This window comes from Cibotium barometz, chromosome 37 (genome assembly GCF_041138505.1).
Source record: "Cibotium barometz isolate CiBa-2024 chromosome 37, ASM4113850v1, whole genome shotgun sequence".
NCBI classification, from domain to species: Eukaryota; Viridiplantae; Streptophyta; class Polypodiopsida; order Cyatheales; family Cibotiaceae; genus Cibotium; species Cibotium barometz.
In genome coordinates this window covers 17,912,351-17,930,984 of record NC_141082.1, presented here as the reverse complement: position 1 = coordinate 17,930,984, position 18,634 = coordinate 17,912,351, and the positions used below count along the sequence as shown (strand labels likewise).

Genomic DNA, 18,634 nt, shown 5'->3' with positions numbered 1-18,634 from the left:
TCCTAATCCATGAGCTCAAGAACCACCATAAGAAACAAGTGAGAGAGTAGTATACTTATCATCACAGGACCCTTTATTCTTCTTGAAGAGAATAATCAAAAACTCATAAATTATATCAAATATTAAAACAACTACTTGAATTAAATTGAAAATTAAAGCACATAATAAAACATAAGGCAAGAGTTCTTATTCTTGAATCAAAAGAATATGGAGAGAATCAAGCTATTCCTAAATAATAGGACGGTGCGTGCCACGTAGACTCAATAAGATATACCATGGTTTTGGAGATAATGACAAATCAATGGCAGGGAATTCCAACCCTTCAGACTTTTAGTCATTTCTAGAAAAGCCTTCTTCACATAAGAAGTCTTGTAGTCATTTCTAGAAAAGCCTTCTTCACATAAGAAGTCTTGTGATGTTAGAGTAGCGTAAACCATCACAAGTGGTTATGAGCAATGGTGTATAAAGGCATGAAGTAGATATCTATAGGATAAAAAATGAGATTGATGAAGAGAAAACAAGTTAGCAATTGAAGAATATGATTGTGCATTAATGCATGCAAGCAATGAAGAGAAATGATGTGAAGGTTAGCAATGAAAATAAAAACAGGTTAGCAATTGTGAATTAATGCGTGCAAGCAATAAAGAGAAATGGTGCGAAGGTAGTGGTTCACTTAGTGACACATCAAGCTTTAGTGCAAGGAGTGTTAGTGTTTTAAATAAGAGGGTTAGTGTAAGTGACAATGTACGAGTTTCCACAGGCAATGAATCCAATTGTGAAGTGGTATAAGCAAGTTCCATTTTATGCTCTGTTTTGTCATCCTGAGGTGTGGATTGTGCTGCATCCTGCTCTTGGAACATTTGATGAAAGATTTGCTACTGACACTCTACAAGTACCCTTTGATAATCCTTTTATTTATTTTATGCACACTCTATCGCCAATTTTGTGTATAATCCAATTTTGTTTTCTCCACTTTTGCCTATAGTAACTTGTATTCTAATTCTATCTTTTCCTTTTAAGTATGTAACTTCTCCATTTTTTGCTATAGTAATGTGAGTTTTGTGAAGATTCACCTTTCCTTGAAGTGTTGTAGCTAGAGAGCTCTTTGAAATCTCTAATTCGGCTTGAAGGGCCATAATCTGCTGATCCTTGTTGGAAGAATCTTTCCATTGTTCCTATAGGTCATAAGATGTGGAAGCAACATGAGTGAGTAGTTTGATCCAATTCTCACGTGCGTCACAATGTTGGTAGAAAGGTTTTGGATGGAGTTATCTTGCGAGGGTGACTGCCTTTGTGTGAAGAATGACAAAGCAGAAGTAAAAGTAGTCATATTATCAACCCTAGGGTTAATCATCATGGGGTGAGGTCATGGATTCTCTAGCTCTTAGAAATGGTGAGCTTGATGAAGATGGTGCTCTAGTAGTAGCAATGTTTGTAGAGAACTCCTCATTGAAGGTGTCCTCTATAGAGAAGTTTGTTTAATAGGATGTGGATGGAGTGGCATCTAGAAATGATGGTGGAGCATATGGTTTTGGGAATCCTAACCTATGAAGGTTGATGACCAATGGTGAGGGTGATGATGTATAAGAGTGGCCAATGGATCTAGAAGTGGTGGCCGATGTAGAGTGTAACCTCTACTTTGACTCTAAGTCAACACACATAGCCTCGCCCTAGCTAACATATTCACCATGAAGAAGCCCAATCTCTAGGCATCATGCTGTGAGATTGGGGCGCATACTATCATGTTGCACCACCAAGAAAATTTGAACCACCATCTACCCATGCAAATCAGGCAATGGTGGTGGTCCTAGAGCTCATTCCATGCCGATAGCTTCTACCAACCATGTGAATGTAAAGGGCTCAGTCCATTTCCATATAATAGAAGGAGGTCTTGCATGATAAAATTCTACTTTGTATCTACCTTCCATGCAGACTTAGCAAGCTACCTATCCCCAGAACTAAACGAATCTTATCACCAATATTCCCTACATCTGGCTATGGATTCTGGCTACGGATTGGCCCCAAATCATACCACACCTCGCATACCAACTTCATAGCATATCCTAAACCATCCAAACCTTTTGACCCCAAAAGCATCTTCACCACCAACTTGGGTGATGTGATGACATAGTTGCCATTAGGAAGGGGGTATGTTAATCACTATGTTTGTTAACACGGTTTCACCTGCCTGACCTATCATAAGGCACTGTGCCATCTTACTCGCTTGAACAAGCACTTATCTTCTCTTTTTTTTAATGGTGTTGAAACATATAAAGCGACCCTACCTTGAGCTTAATGTCGAATATACGGAGAGTCTAAGGACTTTGTGTACATACTTGCTTAAGAATAGTAATAGAGACCAGTCCATTTTTAAGTTTGGCTAGCCTAGTGTGAAAACTAGTCACTTATATATAAGTGCAACACAATCATTCCCTTGTGGTAATGGAACACTTATATATAAGTGCAACACAATCATTCCCTTGTGGTAATGGAACACTTATGAGCTTTCCTTCTTGCTTGTATATGTGTTATTGAATTTTGTGTGCTTGATGATTGCATGCTAGATATGTTTGTTTGTAGGTTTCCCTTTTGCATTAGCTTCTTATTCTTCATCATCCACCTTTTGTGAAAGACAACTACCATGATGAAGACAAATCTCTATTTGCCTCGATCTAGGCAAAGAGGGCTCTTTCTTCACCCCTTTAGCAAGGAGGAGCAATCTAGTGTAATAACACATTGAGGACACGACCTGACAAGCTAGCGCACCCACATTGGGAAGTTACATCTATGACTCTATGCCAAGGCCCACAACACATGATTTGCCAAAGCTAAGGTGAGATCTTGACTTGAACATCCATGGAACCATCAAATTTATGCTTCCCTTTGTAGACCCAATTATCCAATTGTTTTGTTTTCCTTAGGCAAAGGCACCAAATCCCATGTTTCATTACCATCATCATCTTACGTAGCCATCTCTTCATCCATGGTATCTTCCCGATGCTTATATCCAATTTCCTTATCCTACATGACCAAAATCTCATAAGACCCATTGCTAAAGCACTCTCCCCACTAGTATATAGCTACTCGTCTCATTAAACAAAACATCCCTTCTCGCTTGTATCTGATTCGTAGTGGGGTTATAGTATATAGCTACTCGTCTCATTAAACAAAACATCCCTTCTCGCTTGTATCTGATTCGTAGTGGGGTTATAGTATTTATAAACTTTCTACCTGAAGAAATAACCAATGAATATATGATTTTCTACCGTGGGATCCTACTTCTCACCTCATCTAGTACATGTACATAAGCAATTCACCGAACACTTTTAAGTGTTTATGCCAAATCTAGTTTTGTGCCAATAAACTTTTATTCAAGCATTGTGCCATGAACTATTGTAGTAGGCATCCTGTTCATGATATTAAACTACAGCTGCAACTACTTCAATCCAAATATAATGAGGTATCCCTTCTCATCATCAATGCATGGGAAACTTCCACAATATACCTTTTTTTTCCCTTTATGCAACCCCATTTTGTTGTATCCAATAAGATTGTATAGTTGCCCTATAGCTTTACTCCCGCGCGAAGAAAGCTCCTCAATCAGAGAACCCCACCATATGACCTTAGGCATTTTATGTGCATGACTTTGTCTTTCTTTACCATAGCATTGAAGCTTTGAAAACGAGTTATCACTTTTTCTCTTTCATGAAATACACCCACACTTCCCTAGTGTGTGGTGATTAATCAAAGATACATAATAATGACATGCCATCTTTATTGGTCCCCAAACATCAAAATGCACCACATCCAAAGTTCTTTAATTTACATGCTTATCATGTGGAAATGTATGCTTAGCTTGCTTGCCCAAACATACTTTATGCATTCTATCCACTTTGAACTTTGGCAAATCTGTAACAATACTTTGGGCCTACATATTCTTCAGCCTCTCTGAATATTGACATGTCCAATATGTCTATGCCGAATACCTATCTACAATCACACATGTACCATGTACAAACATTGCACCCTTCATCTCAAGTATGCTTACATCTAATATAAACATTTTGCCAACTTTGTTTCCCTTTGCAACAACCAAGAGTGATGACATTGGTTATTGAAATCTTCCACATAACATCCATGATGGTTAAACCTCACTTATGGACCCTGCTCAAAATAGAAACTAGGTTCTTTATTACGTTTGACACATGAAGCACACATCTATAAGATAGTTCATTTTGCCATCTTGCATAAACAATGTGACCTTCCCAACATGCACAATAGGGTGCATTGTATCATCACCTATTTCTACATAACTTGGATTTTCCAAAACCCTTAATCTAAACCATTCACCATGGCTGATCATGTGGTTAAAGACACCCAAATTAACACACTATATATCTCTCTTGAATTTGGTGCATCTACAGGTGGAACTAAGCATATACAGCATCACAAAAGTTACTCAATTCTATCTTCAACATGCTTTCTTGACGATGCATAGTTCCCTTTTGCTAACTTCTCGCTTTTCTATCATTCTTCTTTTTATACCACTTTTTGCTATATGCTTTGTTTGCTACATTAATAACTCTCTATGCTATTTCCACTATGATTGATCTTCCATCATGTCCATGATTTATGTTTCCATATCAACTTGCACCTCGAGCTCTAGATGAAGATCTACCTCTACCTCTACCTTTGTTTGTGTAGAAGGCCTACTCATGCAGATTATTAGAAATTTATTTATTCCCAACATTCATCTCCTCACTTTTAGAAGGGCTTTAAGGTCCTTAAAGTTTGGAAATAGATGTTTGAATCTGATTGTATTCTTTTCCAAGCCCATTCAAAGTAAATGACACCAAGTCATCAATCATTAGTGCTCCAATAGAGGCGAGGGCATCTACAAGCCCTTTAATCTTCAATGAGTAATCATTGATACATAGCTTATTCCTTTGCACATTATGTAGCTCTTTCTTCTAGCCTTGGTACTTGTGTTATATAGTTTAACTAAGGTATCGCACGCATCTTTAGGTATCACACGTATCTTTAGGTGTCGCTACATCCTATATATATGACCAATCATAGAATTAGACACACTAATAGAGAGAACACTTCAAATCAACCATTGTGCAAAACATACACAAAAACACTACATAGTTAGAAACTATCAATGTTGACACTTCTGTAGTAGAGTGTCCGTGAAAACCTTGCAAGGCTAAAAATGAGGTTTAAAACAACTCCGGATGGCCAAATAAAGAGTGAATGCACTTTCGCTTCATTGAAGAGGGCTCCCCAAGATGTGATAGTGTCCCCTCCTACTATGCCTATTGCTATCGTCCTTGCTTAGCAGCACGCCTACCTATAGAGATTTGATTCTACATCAAAGGAAAAAAGATCAAATTACCTTTACCCATGTGTACTGCTTCCTTTTCTTGCCTCTTGCTTATCTCTTGAGCTCATTACGCAAATAGGTGCTCTGATATAACATGAGAAGAATGTGGGGGAGAGGATGAGCTTGAGCTCCTTTTGCAAGCAAACTTCTTCACACACATACATAAGAGTAGACAAGAACACAAAAGAGAGACGAAGATGGATGGATGATTTTTCTTCTTACTTCTTTACAACCCAACATAAAAATAAGAGTATATATTACAAGGGAAAGTACTCTACTACTAAAATATACAAGGTCCATAGTGTGAACCTGAATATATGAGCTGGCACTATAACTGTGCCATAACTTTAGTAACTAAATTGGCTATCCATATAACTTGTAATCCACTGGTGATATATCAACCATAATCTCGGTAAGACTGTTAAGGGTATAGTAGAGGATGGTGAGTTAGAAGTTCACATTCTGTGGAGATGTCAAGTGCCCAGTCCTACAAAGGCTTCTTTTATCTTTTGAAATTTTTCTTTTGTTGGACACTACATTCTTTCTTCTCTCTCTCTCTCTCTCTCTCTCTCTCTCTCTCTCTCTCTCTCTCTCTCTCTCTCACACACACACACACACACACACACACACACACATTCATATAAGAAGCCATTACAAGTTGGTTTTTCCCCACTTAATAATGGTTTTACAACACTGGACATGGCAATGATGATTTTTCCCCCCTTCTCACAAAATGTTATTTAGGTAATCATTTAAAAATTTGTTATGGAGGAATTTGCTTTTGGATCAGAATAGTAAGGGTTGTGAAAATTAAGGGGGGCCTTCAATTCTTTGTTAAATTGCTAAAAGTACTGAAGCTTGAAAAAATAGGAAAATGTAAAAGTGCTTTAAAAGTAAGTGCCCATCTACCATGCAGGCCTCAAATTTGAAGCCATATCAAGCAGCATCAAATATGCCCTCCAATTTAACCAAGGTTGCAAGTATGAAGTTGAATAAATATATAAAAGCTTTGAATTGAAACTTAGATACTATATTTAAGAGGTATATATAGTTGTGTATGTATGTCCATACGTGTGTGTATGTGTGCACGTGCAGATGTGTGTGCGTGTAGAGTATAATTTATGTGAAAGATATTAATAATGAATAGACTTTATAAACAATACTTAAATTTACTTTTCCAAGTAAGAGTTAAACTTAATTTGTGTGGGAGATATTAATAATGAATAGAATTTATAATTAGTACTGAAACTTAATTTTCAAAGTAAGAGTTCTTTAGTTCAAACCTTGCCTTAAGTAAATATGTGGGAGATATAAATAATAAATAGACTTTATAAATAATACTTAAACTTAATTTTTAAAGTAAGAGTTCTTTAGTTCAAACCTCTCCTTATCTCCACATGTTTGCAAATTGTGTCCATTAGGCTCTAGTGCTTCGCGTCCCACTAGCACCACCATAAAACTTTGCTCTCTCTTAACTTGGATGCCCATTTTCCATACCTCTGCATTATAGATTCTAGTCATGTAGAGGGATGTGACCCTTTGCATGGGTGGGATCTCTGGACACCCATAACCTAGAAGCTTATATGCATAGCTACATGCATACCTACTTAAGATGTGTACCGTTTCCATGAATAGCTCTTTGTATTAATTTTATGCAAAGCTCCTTGCACACATAGCTTAGACACATGCATAGTTCTTTGCATAGATTTAACACATAGCTTAGACACATGCATAGTTCTTTGCATAGATTTAACACATAGTGAAATGCAAGATTTTGATTAAGGTCCATGCACATACAAACAAATAGCTTTAAGTTAACTATGTAGATAATGATTATGATTTGTAATAGTGTGGGAATTATTATTTTGGGGAGTAGTGATACCTTATCATTCAAAAAAATGGAAGCCCAATATGCCCACAAGAGATGCTTTGTGTGAGATATCAATGCACAAATCTGAAGGTGGCATTTTGATGTGCACAAGAGATGGGGCATACTACCACATGTGTCAATCTTGTAGTTGTGGAAAAGCTCATACATTATATATCGGATTAATGGAAAGAATGAATACTAGGAAAGATATAATAAATGCACGAAGAGTGTATAAGGCCATGCATTTGAATTTTCAATTGCATGATTCAATTGTTTAGGATGTGTACACTGAAATACCTTATTTTTCTAGAATAACATATATACATTTCTTTTTTCTAGAATGAAATATGTACATATATATACCTTTCTTTTCTAGAATGATATAAAAGATTGAAGACTAAATAGTTTAATCCCAAGGGGGACTTTTTTTCAAAAGTGGAATGCATCTTAAATATCTTAAATGCACATATGAACCATGAGATGGTGAGATGGTGCTACTTTGGACAATTAAGAAATAGTCATTGAAGTTACTATTGAAATGCCTTTATTAAATCATGCTAGTGTATTATTACAAAATCAAAAGAGAAGAGACCATTTCTTAAACTAATACAAGTTAGCAGAACAATTGAACAACTATTAAATAGGAGGAATATCTTTTTGTTAACGTGCATCTAGTGCTACTACCCCCCAGTCCCAGCACCACCACTTACGTGTAGCTAATTGTTGCCTTGCCCCTTCCCGGTGTCCTTCCCTACACTTCTGTGTGTATATGAGCAAAAGGCAGTACTATGTGCACCCTTTCAACTGTTCTAGCCCAAAAGGTCAATCATGTGCTTTTGAGACTTGTCCGCCCTTTCGGCGGATAGGCAAAAGGGCACCATAAAAAATTATACCCTTTTGACTCTCGTCTTTTCTATCCCCTTGTTTGCCTTTCAGCCATAGCTTTTTCTTCTTCTTTGTCTCCTTGGTTGAGAAAGCCTTTGAAGTAGACCCTTGGATGTCAACACCTTCTCCAATGTATGATGTTAATCCCGTGCAAGTAAACAGCCATAGATGAAGACATCGCTCACCTGTTCATCCACCATTGGTACCCTGCCACCAACGACAATACATTAGACATGGATCCCAAATTTTTGGAGAGCATTATTCAACAGCTTTGGGACCAAGTCGCATCTGTCCAGTGCATTCCATCTGTAAATAGACGACCAAATAGAAATCTACAGTCAGATGACTTTTAATGTTCTCAAATCGTATTGCCATTAGGTAGTCAAAGTGGGAGCATTACTTCCATTTGGTTCAAGCCATCCTGAACGGCACTCATTCATCTAGCATTGATTGGACTCCTTGTACGAAGCATCATTTGGTCGCCGTTTCTCATCATTACTTATGAGGATGGTGTTACCTTCCTTGGAGGCCAACAAGATCACCAAAACTTTTTCAAAGATAATTGAGTCGGCCATAGTTCTCCAAAAGGGTCGGCCATAGTTCTCCAAAAGGGTGGTCATTCATCCAATGGCTCCGAATTCCCATATAAGTGTGCAGTGAACTCCAAGAATAGAATGATGAGCTATCGGACACACCGCGCCCATTTGACTCTTTCTCTTTGTGTGAGGAAAAAAGCAATACCCAAGGAGATAAGAGTACCAAATAAGTTTGTATCTAAACCTAGATAGAGTTAATTATTCCAATGATAATTTGTAAATTTGTAAATTAAAATAAGAAGGATCCCAGTAACAAGGCTAACAATAAAGATGAATCCAAGCACCATGTAATTAAGTGCAACAAGGGGGGGCATATTTCAAATTGCCTAGAGAAAAAGAAGAAGCCAGAGGTAAAGCTTCATATGATTGAGGGTGATGATGAGGACAAACCACTCAAGCAAGAGTGTAACTCTTGCTTGATGATGAGGACAAACCACTCAAGCAAGAGTGTAACTCTTGGCAAGAGGGTAATTCCAACAATGAGTCATCTGATGGTGGAGGTGATGTACTTCTAAAAATGAAAGGCTCAACTAAGGGTAAAGAGGTCATAGTTTCGCATGACGACAATATCATGCATGATTTCATTTCAGAAAGAGAATTGAGATTGTTGCTTCATTTGGAGCCAGTTCCATCACACAATAAGGTCATTTACTAATTATAATTGCCCTAGGGAGATCGAAGATCTAGAAATTTCCATTAAACCATATGTAGATGAACAAGACTTCCTAGTAGTACCCTTGCAAGGGGTAGACATCATCTTATGAATGCTGCTTATGGAGACATCAATACAGTCCTAAGATAGATTATGATACTCACTAAATGTGGATTGAGAAAGATGGTACATAACTATGATTGAAGAAGCCAAATGCAGGGAGAGATTAGTCCTCATGTGTGTGAAGTAGATTTTCCAAATTCCAAAGCTGATACGTAAAACATTTAAGGTTGAACATGGAGAATTGTGGGCTTTCCAAGTGGTGGGAAGGGGTCAGTTTATTATATGTTGTCCAACCTTTCATATCGTTATTGCTCTCGCTCTTTCTCTCCGCGTACGTTTTCATCGTGCTCTCTCTCTCTCTCTCTCATGGGCCACAACCCTAACTGAGGCTCTTCTTTAGGATGCCTATTTATAGGCTTCCTAGACCTAGAACCCTCTAGATCTTGAAGAGTCCAGAAGCCTCCAGCTCCGTCCACGCATCATCTTAACGTTAAAATAAAAAAAACGTCGATTAACCTTTTGCCTAAGGTCTTCCTGCTAAGGTCCCATCACTTTCCCCCTTCCAAACTAATTAATTAATGCCCAAACAATATTGGGGACCCATATTGTGGGTAATCCATCATACTATCGATGCCTCATATGAACTTTGAAGTGTGTAATTGTTGAATACACCCACTCAGACATTGCACTATTTCTAGCATGGCAAGATGTGAATGGTGATTGATTATCCGACGTTTTCACGTTGGACGAAGCTCATGCTAGGGTCTTATCAATGTTTTTTTTGGACTCAAGAGGAGGCATCCTAGGAGGAGAAGGGGAGAGTCTTAACCACCCACTATTCCTCAAGCTAACCAAGAAATCTATTGCTATGAAAAATTATTTATGCCCTTGTCGAGTCCTAGCGGGCGACCAGCTGAACCGGAGAAAACTGGCCCAGCCGGTGGCTATCCTCAAGTGCAAGCTCAAACCCTAATTCCCTTTAAGTAGCGAGTGTTTCGCCGCAGGTTCTCTTTCTTTGCCGTCATCAGACTCTACCGCACGCCGTTCCTTCGCTATGGGTAAGTCCGTTTGCCTTCTCTCTTCTTTTGTTTTGTTCCTTGTAAGGGATATCTGGGTCATGAATCCTTAGGGTTTCCTTCGTTGTTTTCTGTGGGTTTCCTCATCACGAGGTCCCGGAATTACATTTTGGCTTTCTACATCATATACTTTTAGGGTTTCGCTTAGCTTGAGGTGCCGGTTTTCTATCTATATGATTGCTATCGTCGTGATCGGATGGGGTTTTCTGCTTCTTCTTCTGTCAGGATCTCTGCTGCTTTTTACTCGTTTCTTCTTTGATTTCTGTCATCTAGGATTTCAGGTCTTGTCATTTGTTTTCCTGCATACTTTCCCCCAGAGCTTTCAGGATGGTTCTGAAGGGAAGCGTATTTGGCAAGGAGCCTTAATGCATATTGATTTCTAGGTTTTAGATGTTATCTTAACTTGATCTCTTGCAGCCAAGATCAAGGTACACGAGTTGCGCGCGAAGAGCAAGGCTGAGCTGCAGGGGCAGCTCAAGGAGCTGAAGGGGGAGTTGGCGCTCTTGAGAGTAGCAAAGGTCACTGGCGGCGCACCCAACAAGCTGTCAAAAATGTGAGCTGTCAGTGCTCTTCTGTATTAAACACCTGTTTTTTTTCGAACTAAGGACATGCTAGAAAACATTTGTAACAATCGTCGGATGGTTTAGAGAGACTTGAAAAGTTATGAAGTAAAGGATTTTGTCTGCGGGCATTCACATGCCCACATGTTAGAGGCTATGGAGTGTAGGGTGTTGGAATGAGTTTTTTAGCTTACCCAAGAAAAAGAAAGCGGTGTCATGAATTGATGATTTTTGAGTTGTGGTTTACAGGAGTTTATGGGCTTGTGTTTGCATATGAATCAGATATTATTGAGTAAAGAGTGTGTGAGGTGGATCTTCACCTTCACCATGTGAGAGGTTTTGAATGGTTTTGGAGCGTAGGATGTGTGGGGCCATCTCTGGTAGTGTAAGGGCTTGGTTATGCTTATTGATCAGAGATTTTGAATCGCGATGGATTCTATGGTGTGTTGGAGTGAATCTTTACCTTCAGCATGTGATTTGGGTTCGTCAATGTCTATGAATAGGTGAGTTATGGAGGATACAATGTATAGGGCATGTCCTTTAGGCTTTACCTTTTATGACCTTTTATGATGATGGTTTTGAAAGCTTTGCGATTGGTTTGTCTGTGTAAGGTATTGTTGCCTTTTAATTTTTATTTGGAGTAACTGTAGAGCTGTTTATGCGAGTATTTCTCCTGATTTTGTGAATGGTTTACAGCAAGGTGGTCAGGCTCTCCATAGCGCAGGTGTTAACAGTGCTTTCTCAAAACCAGAAAGCAGCTCTTCGTGCAGCCTACAAGAAGTCCAAGCTGCTACCTTTGGACCTGCGCCCCAAGAAGACCCGTGCTATCAGGCGGCAGCTGACCAAGCATCAGGCAATGAGTGATCTTTGCTTGTTTTCTGTTCACTTCTCTTTGCATTTTACATTCAGATCAGAATGATAAAACATATTTCTAATGATTACTTGGATTTTTTAGTTTCTTTAATAAAAGTTATGCTCGGCCTTTTTTCAAAGAGTTTTTTACATTTAAATCTTTGAGGTTTTCAGGTCAACATGAAGACGGAGAAGCAGAAGAAGAAAGAAACCTATTTTCCTAAAAGGAAATACGCATTGAAGGCATGAATGCATCAAGTGTGAGAGCTTTCCCATTTTTTTGAAGGAACTATGATACTTTAGGGACCAGCTGTATCACCTTATTTTTATGATTTACCAAGGATTTTGTAATACCACACAGGTTTATCTTGTGCCACGGATGAGCATTTTGATGTCTTGGTTTAAATATCTTCTGGTCTTGGGGACTTGGAAATGATGTTCCGTTGTCTGCTGGTTTCATTTGGTCAATCTCAGCTGGTCCAAGTGAACTTGTAATTTTGTATTTTCTTAGATCAGAAAACTTTGAATGTCAACTAGTAAAATGTTCGTCATTCAAAGGAGCACAAAGTACAATATTTTCCACATCAGCACTGCACAGATTTTCCACAGCCAGGTACAAGCCAATCATAAACACAAATTGAAGCTCTCCAAACTCATTTCCAAAGACCTTGGAGATAGAGGGATGCTGATGTTTGCAGGTGTCATTGGTGCTTGATTAAATACCCTTTCTAGTAGTCTAAATGGATAGACTAGAAGAATTTCTGAATTTTATTGTATACCGAGGGACTGCTATTGACCAATGCAACTGATGATAATGTGAATATGTAGTGTGAGATATGTCTTTGAAATTGGAGATCCATATGGAATAATAAGGTTTAAGAAAATGCCATTTGGAATGTCTGTCTTAAAAAATGTCTCTGGGTGGGCTGTTCAGGGATTGATCTTCTACCTTTAGCATTAATTGTGCATCAGCTTGCATGCTGCGTACCATCTGAGGGCACCTAGGTGCAGCTCATAATCTAGAGGTCACAATGGAAATTTGTTGTGGTTGAGGTCGTATGTGTGCTCTGAGTTGCTGCTCCTGCATTTCTTCATGATTGTCTGGCTCTCCATCCAGGAGCTGCATTTTCATGTCCTCCAGTCAGGAGTTGCATTTCCTGTTGGGTTTCCTGCTGTCCCACAGTGACATTTTCTTCTTGATTCTCTCTCCAGCTCGGAACTGTCTAATGCTAAACCTCTTGCTTTTTATTGTCATGTGTTTTTGATATATGTGAGTGGGTATAAAATTTAGAAGCCGTTAAGAGTATAGATAAGAACCCACTCCTTCAGAGGCATGTTTTACTGTTGGGCTAAAGCCCAGGAGGTAAACTTAAATGTCGTTGGGAAGAGGAGCCGGATGAATATATGTTTGCAAAATTAGGAACAACTTCACAAACTTCTCCAATAATAAGAAGTATCCACCCTCGTATGCATTGGTATTGTGAGAAACTTTGCATTGGGCACACGTTACCCTAGCATTTGTGGGCTTATTTGATTCTAAAGTAGGTGTGCTGGAGTGTTGCCCACGCTTAAGAAACTCCCAAACCAGGTCTCCCTTAAACCACAATCCTTGAACCCTCCTGCATAACCTTTACAACCATCATTTCATCAGTCCTCTTGAGGATACTTCTTTATGTTGACAACTATACATCCATGTTATGCTCCCTGCAGAGTTCCAAATATCATAATAATTGTCCATTTGTAATGATTGTGATTACTATAATTCCAATGTTTCCAAAGACTCCATCTATTACACAATCCACGAACACAAATTACAAAGCAAATGGAGCTAAATTCTGCATGTAACAAGGGCTCAAATTATATACATGAATCTACCTACAACTGCATGTGTCTAATTTGCAACATCACGTGTTGTCTTTAAAAGTTGGGTGATTTTTATTACATGAGGGTCTTACATACCTTTTACTAACACACACACCTATAGGTATAGGAGTTACAAGGTAGCACCATGCAATGTAGGTAGCCGTGGATTGAACATGTTACCTCGGGTTACAAGCCATCCACTTTAGCCAACTGACCTATTGATTGTTGGTATCATGTGTATTGTTACACCCAAAACACATAATAATACATATACCTGAAACACATATAGGGTCCTCCAAAACAACCTTTCAACTCTAATTTTTTTACAAGGAAAAACATGATGTCATAGCTTGATTCTATCCTATTTTAGTTTCCTAAATTTGTACTATGTGTGGGTTTTATAACTAAAATATTGCCCTAGGGGGCTTCAGGCTCCAACACCCCTTAAAAAGAGGCACACCCACTCTCAACAATGAGCCTTCAATAATTAATTAGAATAAAATGACTTGTAAATACTATTTTTATTTAATATTTTGTACTATTTTTTATTAAATATTTTTATATACAAATTTGGCAAGTTGATATGGGTTAAGTCATAACTTACAAGTAATATTTCTACATGCAATTTTTGGAGTTAGCTTACTACTTTCAAATTACAAACATAATGTTTCAAAAAAACTATTAAAAAAGACAAATTTTGAATTAATTGCACTTATGAGTCATAACACTCACGAGTTATGCCTCATGAGTGCAATTTCCAACATACCCTTAGAGGCTTAATGAGGGTAACGCATAGTTAATCCATTATATAACTATGGTTAACCAAAAACTCATCCAACTTCGAGAAAAGATAGGTTTGGCTTAACCTAGAACTTGTTCAATTTCTAAAAAAACCTCCTCAAAATTGAAGGAAGAAGAAAAACACCTCCTCAAAAATTTCAAGATTTAGTTATATTTAGATTTAAGTATTAAAAAAAAGCTTGTTCAAAATTACAATTTCCTCTTCAATTCATGATGAAAAGGATTGATGTAAGGCTCATTAAAAATAACTTCCAGAACCCTACATCCAAGTTTCCAATGTCATGCTCCATTTTCAAGGTCCTCAACTTATTCACTTAGCATTGGTTAGTATTCAAGCTCATTGTCTAGGCTCTCAAATTTCAATCTTCAAGAGCTTGTAACCATGTCCCCCCCATTCTCTTCTTTGACTACCTTTGACACCAAGGCTTGCACCCCTGCTCCTATTTCTATTTCTGATGATATGCCTCTCACCTCCATTGAAAAAGCTTCAGCTTCCTCTTTGATAGCTTTGTCTTCCAATATTTTATTGCTGGATGACTCCTCCATGTCTTCCTTCACCTCTTCCTTTGCCTTTATCACTCCTTTTACCTCCTCTTCGAGTATGAAATTATCAATGGTGGCTAGTAGGCTGGCATCGATCTTCTTCATTTTTCATGTAGGCTATCTTCTTGAAGCTTTACAGTAATAGTAGCTCTACAAGGACTTAGTCTCACTGCATATTCACCTACTTGCAATAATGGTGCGGTAGCTCTACTTGCAAAATAATGGTGTGGCTGAGATATCTGAGAGTAGCTAAGATATGTGAGTAGTAGCTTTGGCTCTTTGTATGCATTACCTTTGATGGGGCAAAGTTTGCCCTCTTCAGTGGTAAAGCTCTCTTTGCATGAGCAACAACTCCTTGAGTGCATTCTCTTTTTTGAATTGTTAATACTTTTTTAAAGCTTAAAATGAAAGGAGAGAGAGAGAGAGAGAGAGAGAGGAATTATTTTAAGGCAAAAGAATTAGAAAAAGTTAATGAGAGGGAGATTAGAGAAAGAGAGGAGAGGGAGAGGAAATGGAAAAAACAATAATGGTAAAAACCAAGAGGAAACTAGGTAGCTACTCTTTTATGATTGTACATTATTACATGGCTTCTAACACTTAAGGGAGAACTTAAAAGGTATGAAGTAACTACATTAGTCTTGTAAGTTGCAATTGATGGCATGGTTTTTAATATTAAAAAACTATTCTTGTATGTATGTCTTGTCTTGCAAGTTACAATTGACAACATTTGTTTTTTATATTTAAAAATTATTCTCATAGGTATGCATTGCCTTTGATGGGCGATAGTTTATCAAATTTAAATTTCATCTTATTAGGTTGTGATGGAGAAAGGAAATCCAAGCGGAAACCCAATGCTTTGAAGGCCTAGAAAAGACACAACACAAAGAACACTAGCTAATGCATTTCGAATTTATCAAAACAAGAGAAGTTTGAACTTTATAGATCTGAATGAGGAACAAATGGGAAAGACAGGGTGAAACGTAAATGGTGTTCAACAGTCAAAATGGATAATATTTTTGCTATGGAAGGTAGTACCACTATAAGCATTAGAGAAGCATGCAAAGTTTGAGTCACATAAGCTAGCCGCATAAAGATGGAATCTAAAAGAGAGGCTTGATATATTGCCCATTATTCAGAAACATGCCGAGCTCATGATAAATGCTGAAAAACAAAGAATCGTTAGTGTCATGCACTTAATGTACTTTGTGACAGTTAGGGACATGTCTTTGGAGTCCTTTAAACAAGAATGTGATTTTCTCACATACATGGGTACCCCAAACATGCTTGTAAATGATGGGTACTCATTGTACAAAAATCAAACTTCGGGAGTGGATTTTCTTATAACTTCAAAGGAAGTGTATTGTTCATTCTTGAAAAGTGAAGTGTTAAAGAGCCCTCTCTTTTCCATCTTGATTATAACCTTTGAGCAGCATTTAATTATTTATGTCAATTATTTAGAGGACGAAGATAGAGGTGCATGTGTCTACAAATGTCTCTTTTGTTGTGAAGTTGGTGTGCGAGGTTTAAGTGGTAGATTTGGGACCAATCCGTAACTAGGTGTAGGGCATGTTGGTGATAATCTTTGGGTAGCCCTAGTGGTAGGCAACTCATGGTAGCCCTAGTGGTAGTAGGCAACTCGTTGAGGTGGCGTGAATGGTATATGCGACATAGCAGTTCTCTTCATGCTAGGTCTCCTTCTATTGTGAAAGTAGCTTGGGGCCCTCAAAATCAGAGTCGGTAGAAATGACTCACACCTTTTAATTGGCATAATTAGTGCCAAGACCACCATTGGATGATTTGCATGGGTAGATAGCGGTTCGGACCTTCTTTGCATGGCATGATATTATGGCTTCTTTGTGGCTAATATGTCTGCTAGGGCAAGGTTATAATCATGTCAAATTGGAGTTGATGTAGATGTTGTATTATTTAAATTTTTTTGGAGGTAGTTGCAAGGTCGATGGTTATCCAAGCGATGGGTCGTAACCATGGGCTAGACCGTAGGCTTATGCTCGCCATGGTCCCCTATTAAATCACTTCGTAGGTTAACATGGTTTCACCCGCTGTCCAACCACACTTTGCCTTCTTACCCACACGAATGTGCACTTATCTTTTGTAATATACCACTAGAACATATAAAGCAACCTTAACCTATGCTTAATGTCAAATAGGAAAATTCTACAGATTCCGTGTATATAGTTGCTTAAGATTTGTAATAAAGTCCACACCATTTTTAGGTTTAGCTGGTTTAGTGTGAACATTATTCATTTTTAAGTTTAGCTGGTTTAGTGTGAACATTATTCATTTATATATGTCATTCTTGATAATAAGAAATACACAATCATTCTCTTAAAACTTTTATCTTGTGAGCTCCCCTTCTTCCCTCTTCTTGCTTGCTTGCATGCTATGGGACATGTTAGATGGATGCTTGTTTGAGTAGGTTTGATTTCAGGGTTTTCTCTTCTTATCCTGCCTTTTGTGAGAGAGAACCATTGTGAAAGACCATCTCTTACTGCCTCCATCTAGGCATAGAGGAGAGCTCTCCCTTCACCCCTTTGGTAAAGGAGCATTCCAATGTGACAACAGAGTGAGGATACAATGAGTTAGCTTGCATCCGCATAGGGAAGTAATTTGCAGCTCTAAGGCAAGATCCAATGACACGTGCTTAGGCAAGGCTAATGTAAGCTCTTGATTTGAACATATTTGGCATGTTGTCGAGGACTAGCCTAGGGATTAGCGTTGTTTATCTATCCATTCCAAGAGCTATTGGGATAATCCAATGATCAAGTCAAGAGCTTACCTTAGCCATTGTCACATCAGAATCTCAGGGGGCTATACTTTTAAAAGACATATGTACAACGTGTGTTTAAAGGACATTAAAAAATATCATTTTCTATGAATATTGACTTAATAAAATGACCCTTTTTTCTTTATAAACTAACGAGTTTTTTTGCTTTTCAAAATGCCATTTAAAACCCCCTTATATAAGTAGATTTTTGTAAATTTTTATTAAATTCTTGGTTTTAAAAACCCCTCCTAATGATTACACGTAGTAGACTTGCATATTTTTAAGTGAACGTCCCCTCCCCTCCCCCCCGAGATCGGAATGCTCCTTTGCCAAAGAGGTGAAGGGAGAGCTTTCAATGCCTAGATGGAGGCAAGAAGAGATGACGCTTCACGATGGTTCTCTATCACACAAAAGGCGAGAAAAGAAGAAGCTAATGCAAGAGAGCTGCTTCATATATTTCAGCATCATCTTACAAAAGTTTACCCATTCGCATAAGTAAGATGGCAAAGCACCTTACAATAGATCGAGCGGATGACACCATGTTAACCAATGGAGTGGTTAACATACCTCCCTTTCTTAATAGTGACTGCATCCTCACATCACTCAAGTTAGTAGTGAGGTTGCCTATTGCCGAGAAGTAGATGGTGTGGATTATCTAAGATATGCCATGGAGTTGGTGGTGAGGTTAAGTGGTTAGTTCAT

General features: G+C 38.1%; 1 protein-coding gene across 1 annotated transcript; it reads left to right on the top strand.

Moving 5' to 3' along the window:
- The first annotated feature begins 10,362 nt into the window (after positions 1–10,362).
- Positions 10,363–12,373, top strand: LOC147617022 (large ribosomal subunit protein uL29y-like). The gene is made up of 4 exons (XM_086776653.1): positions 10,363–10,510; positions 10,946–11,081; positions 11,785–11,941; positions 12,115–12,373. The coding sequence occupies exons 1-4, from the start codon at positions 10,507–10,509 to the stop codon at positions 12,187–12,189; spliced, it is 372 nt and encodes a 123-aa protein (XP_086632779.1). The 5' UTR covers positions 10,363–10,506; the 3' UTR covers positions 12,190–12,373.
- The last annotated feature ends 6,261 nt before the right edge of the window (positions 12,374–18,634 follow it).

What these genes read in the sequence shown, in the direction of transcription:
- LOC147617022 (XM_086776653.1), top strand. An exon ending in CCCAACAAGCTGTCAAAAAT is followed by an intron (nt 11,082 to 11,784) that starts GTGAGCTGTCAG and finishes AATGGTTTACAG; the next exon opens with CAAGGTGGTCAGGCTCTCCA. An exon ending in GGCAGCTGACCAAGCATCAG is followed by an intron (nt 11,942 to 12,114) that starts GCAATGAGTGAT and finishes TGAGGTTTTCAG; the next exon opens with GTCAACATGAAGACGGAGAA.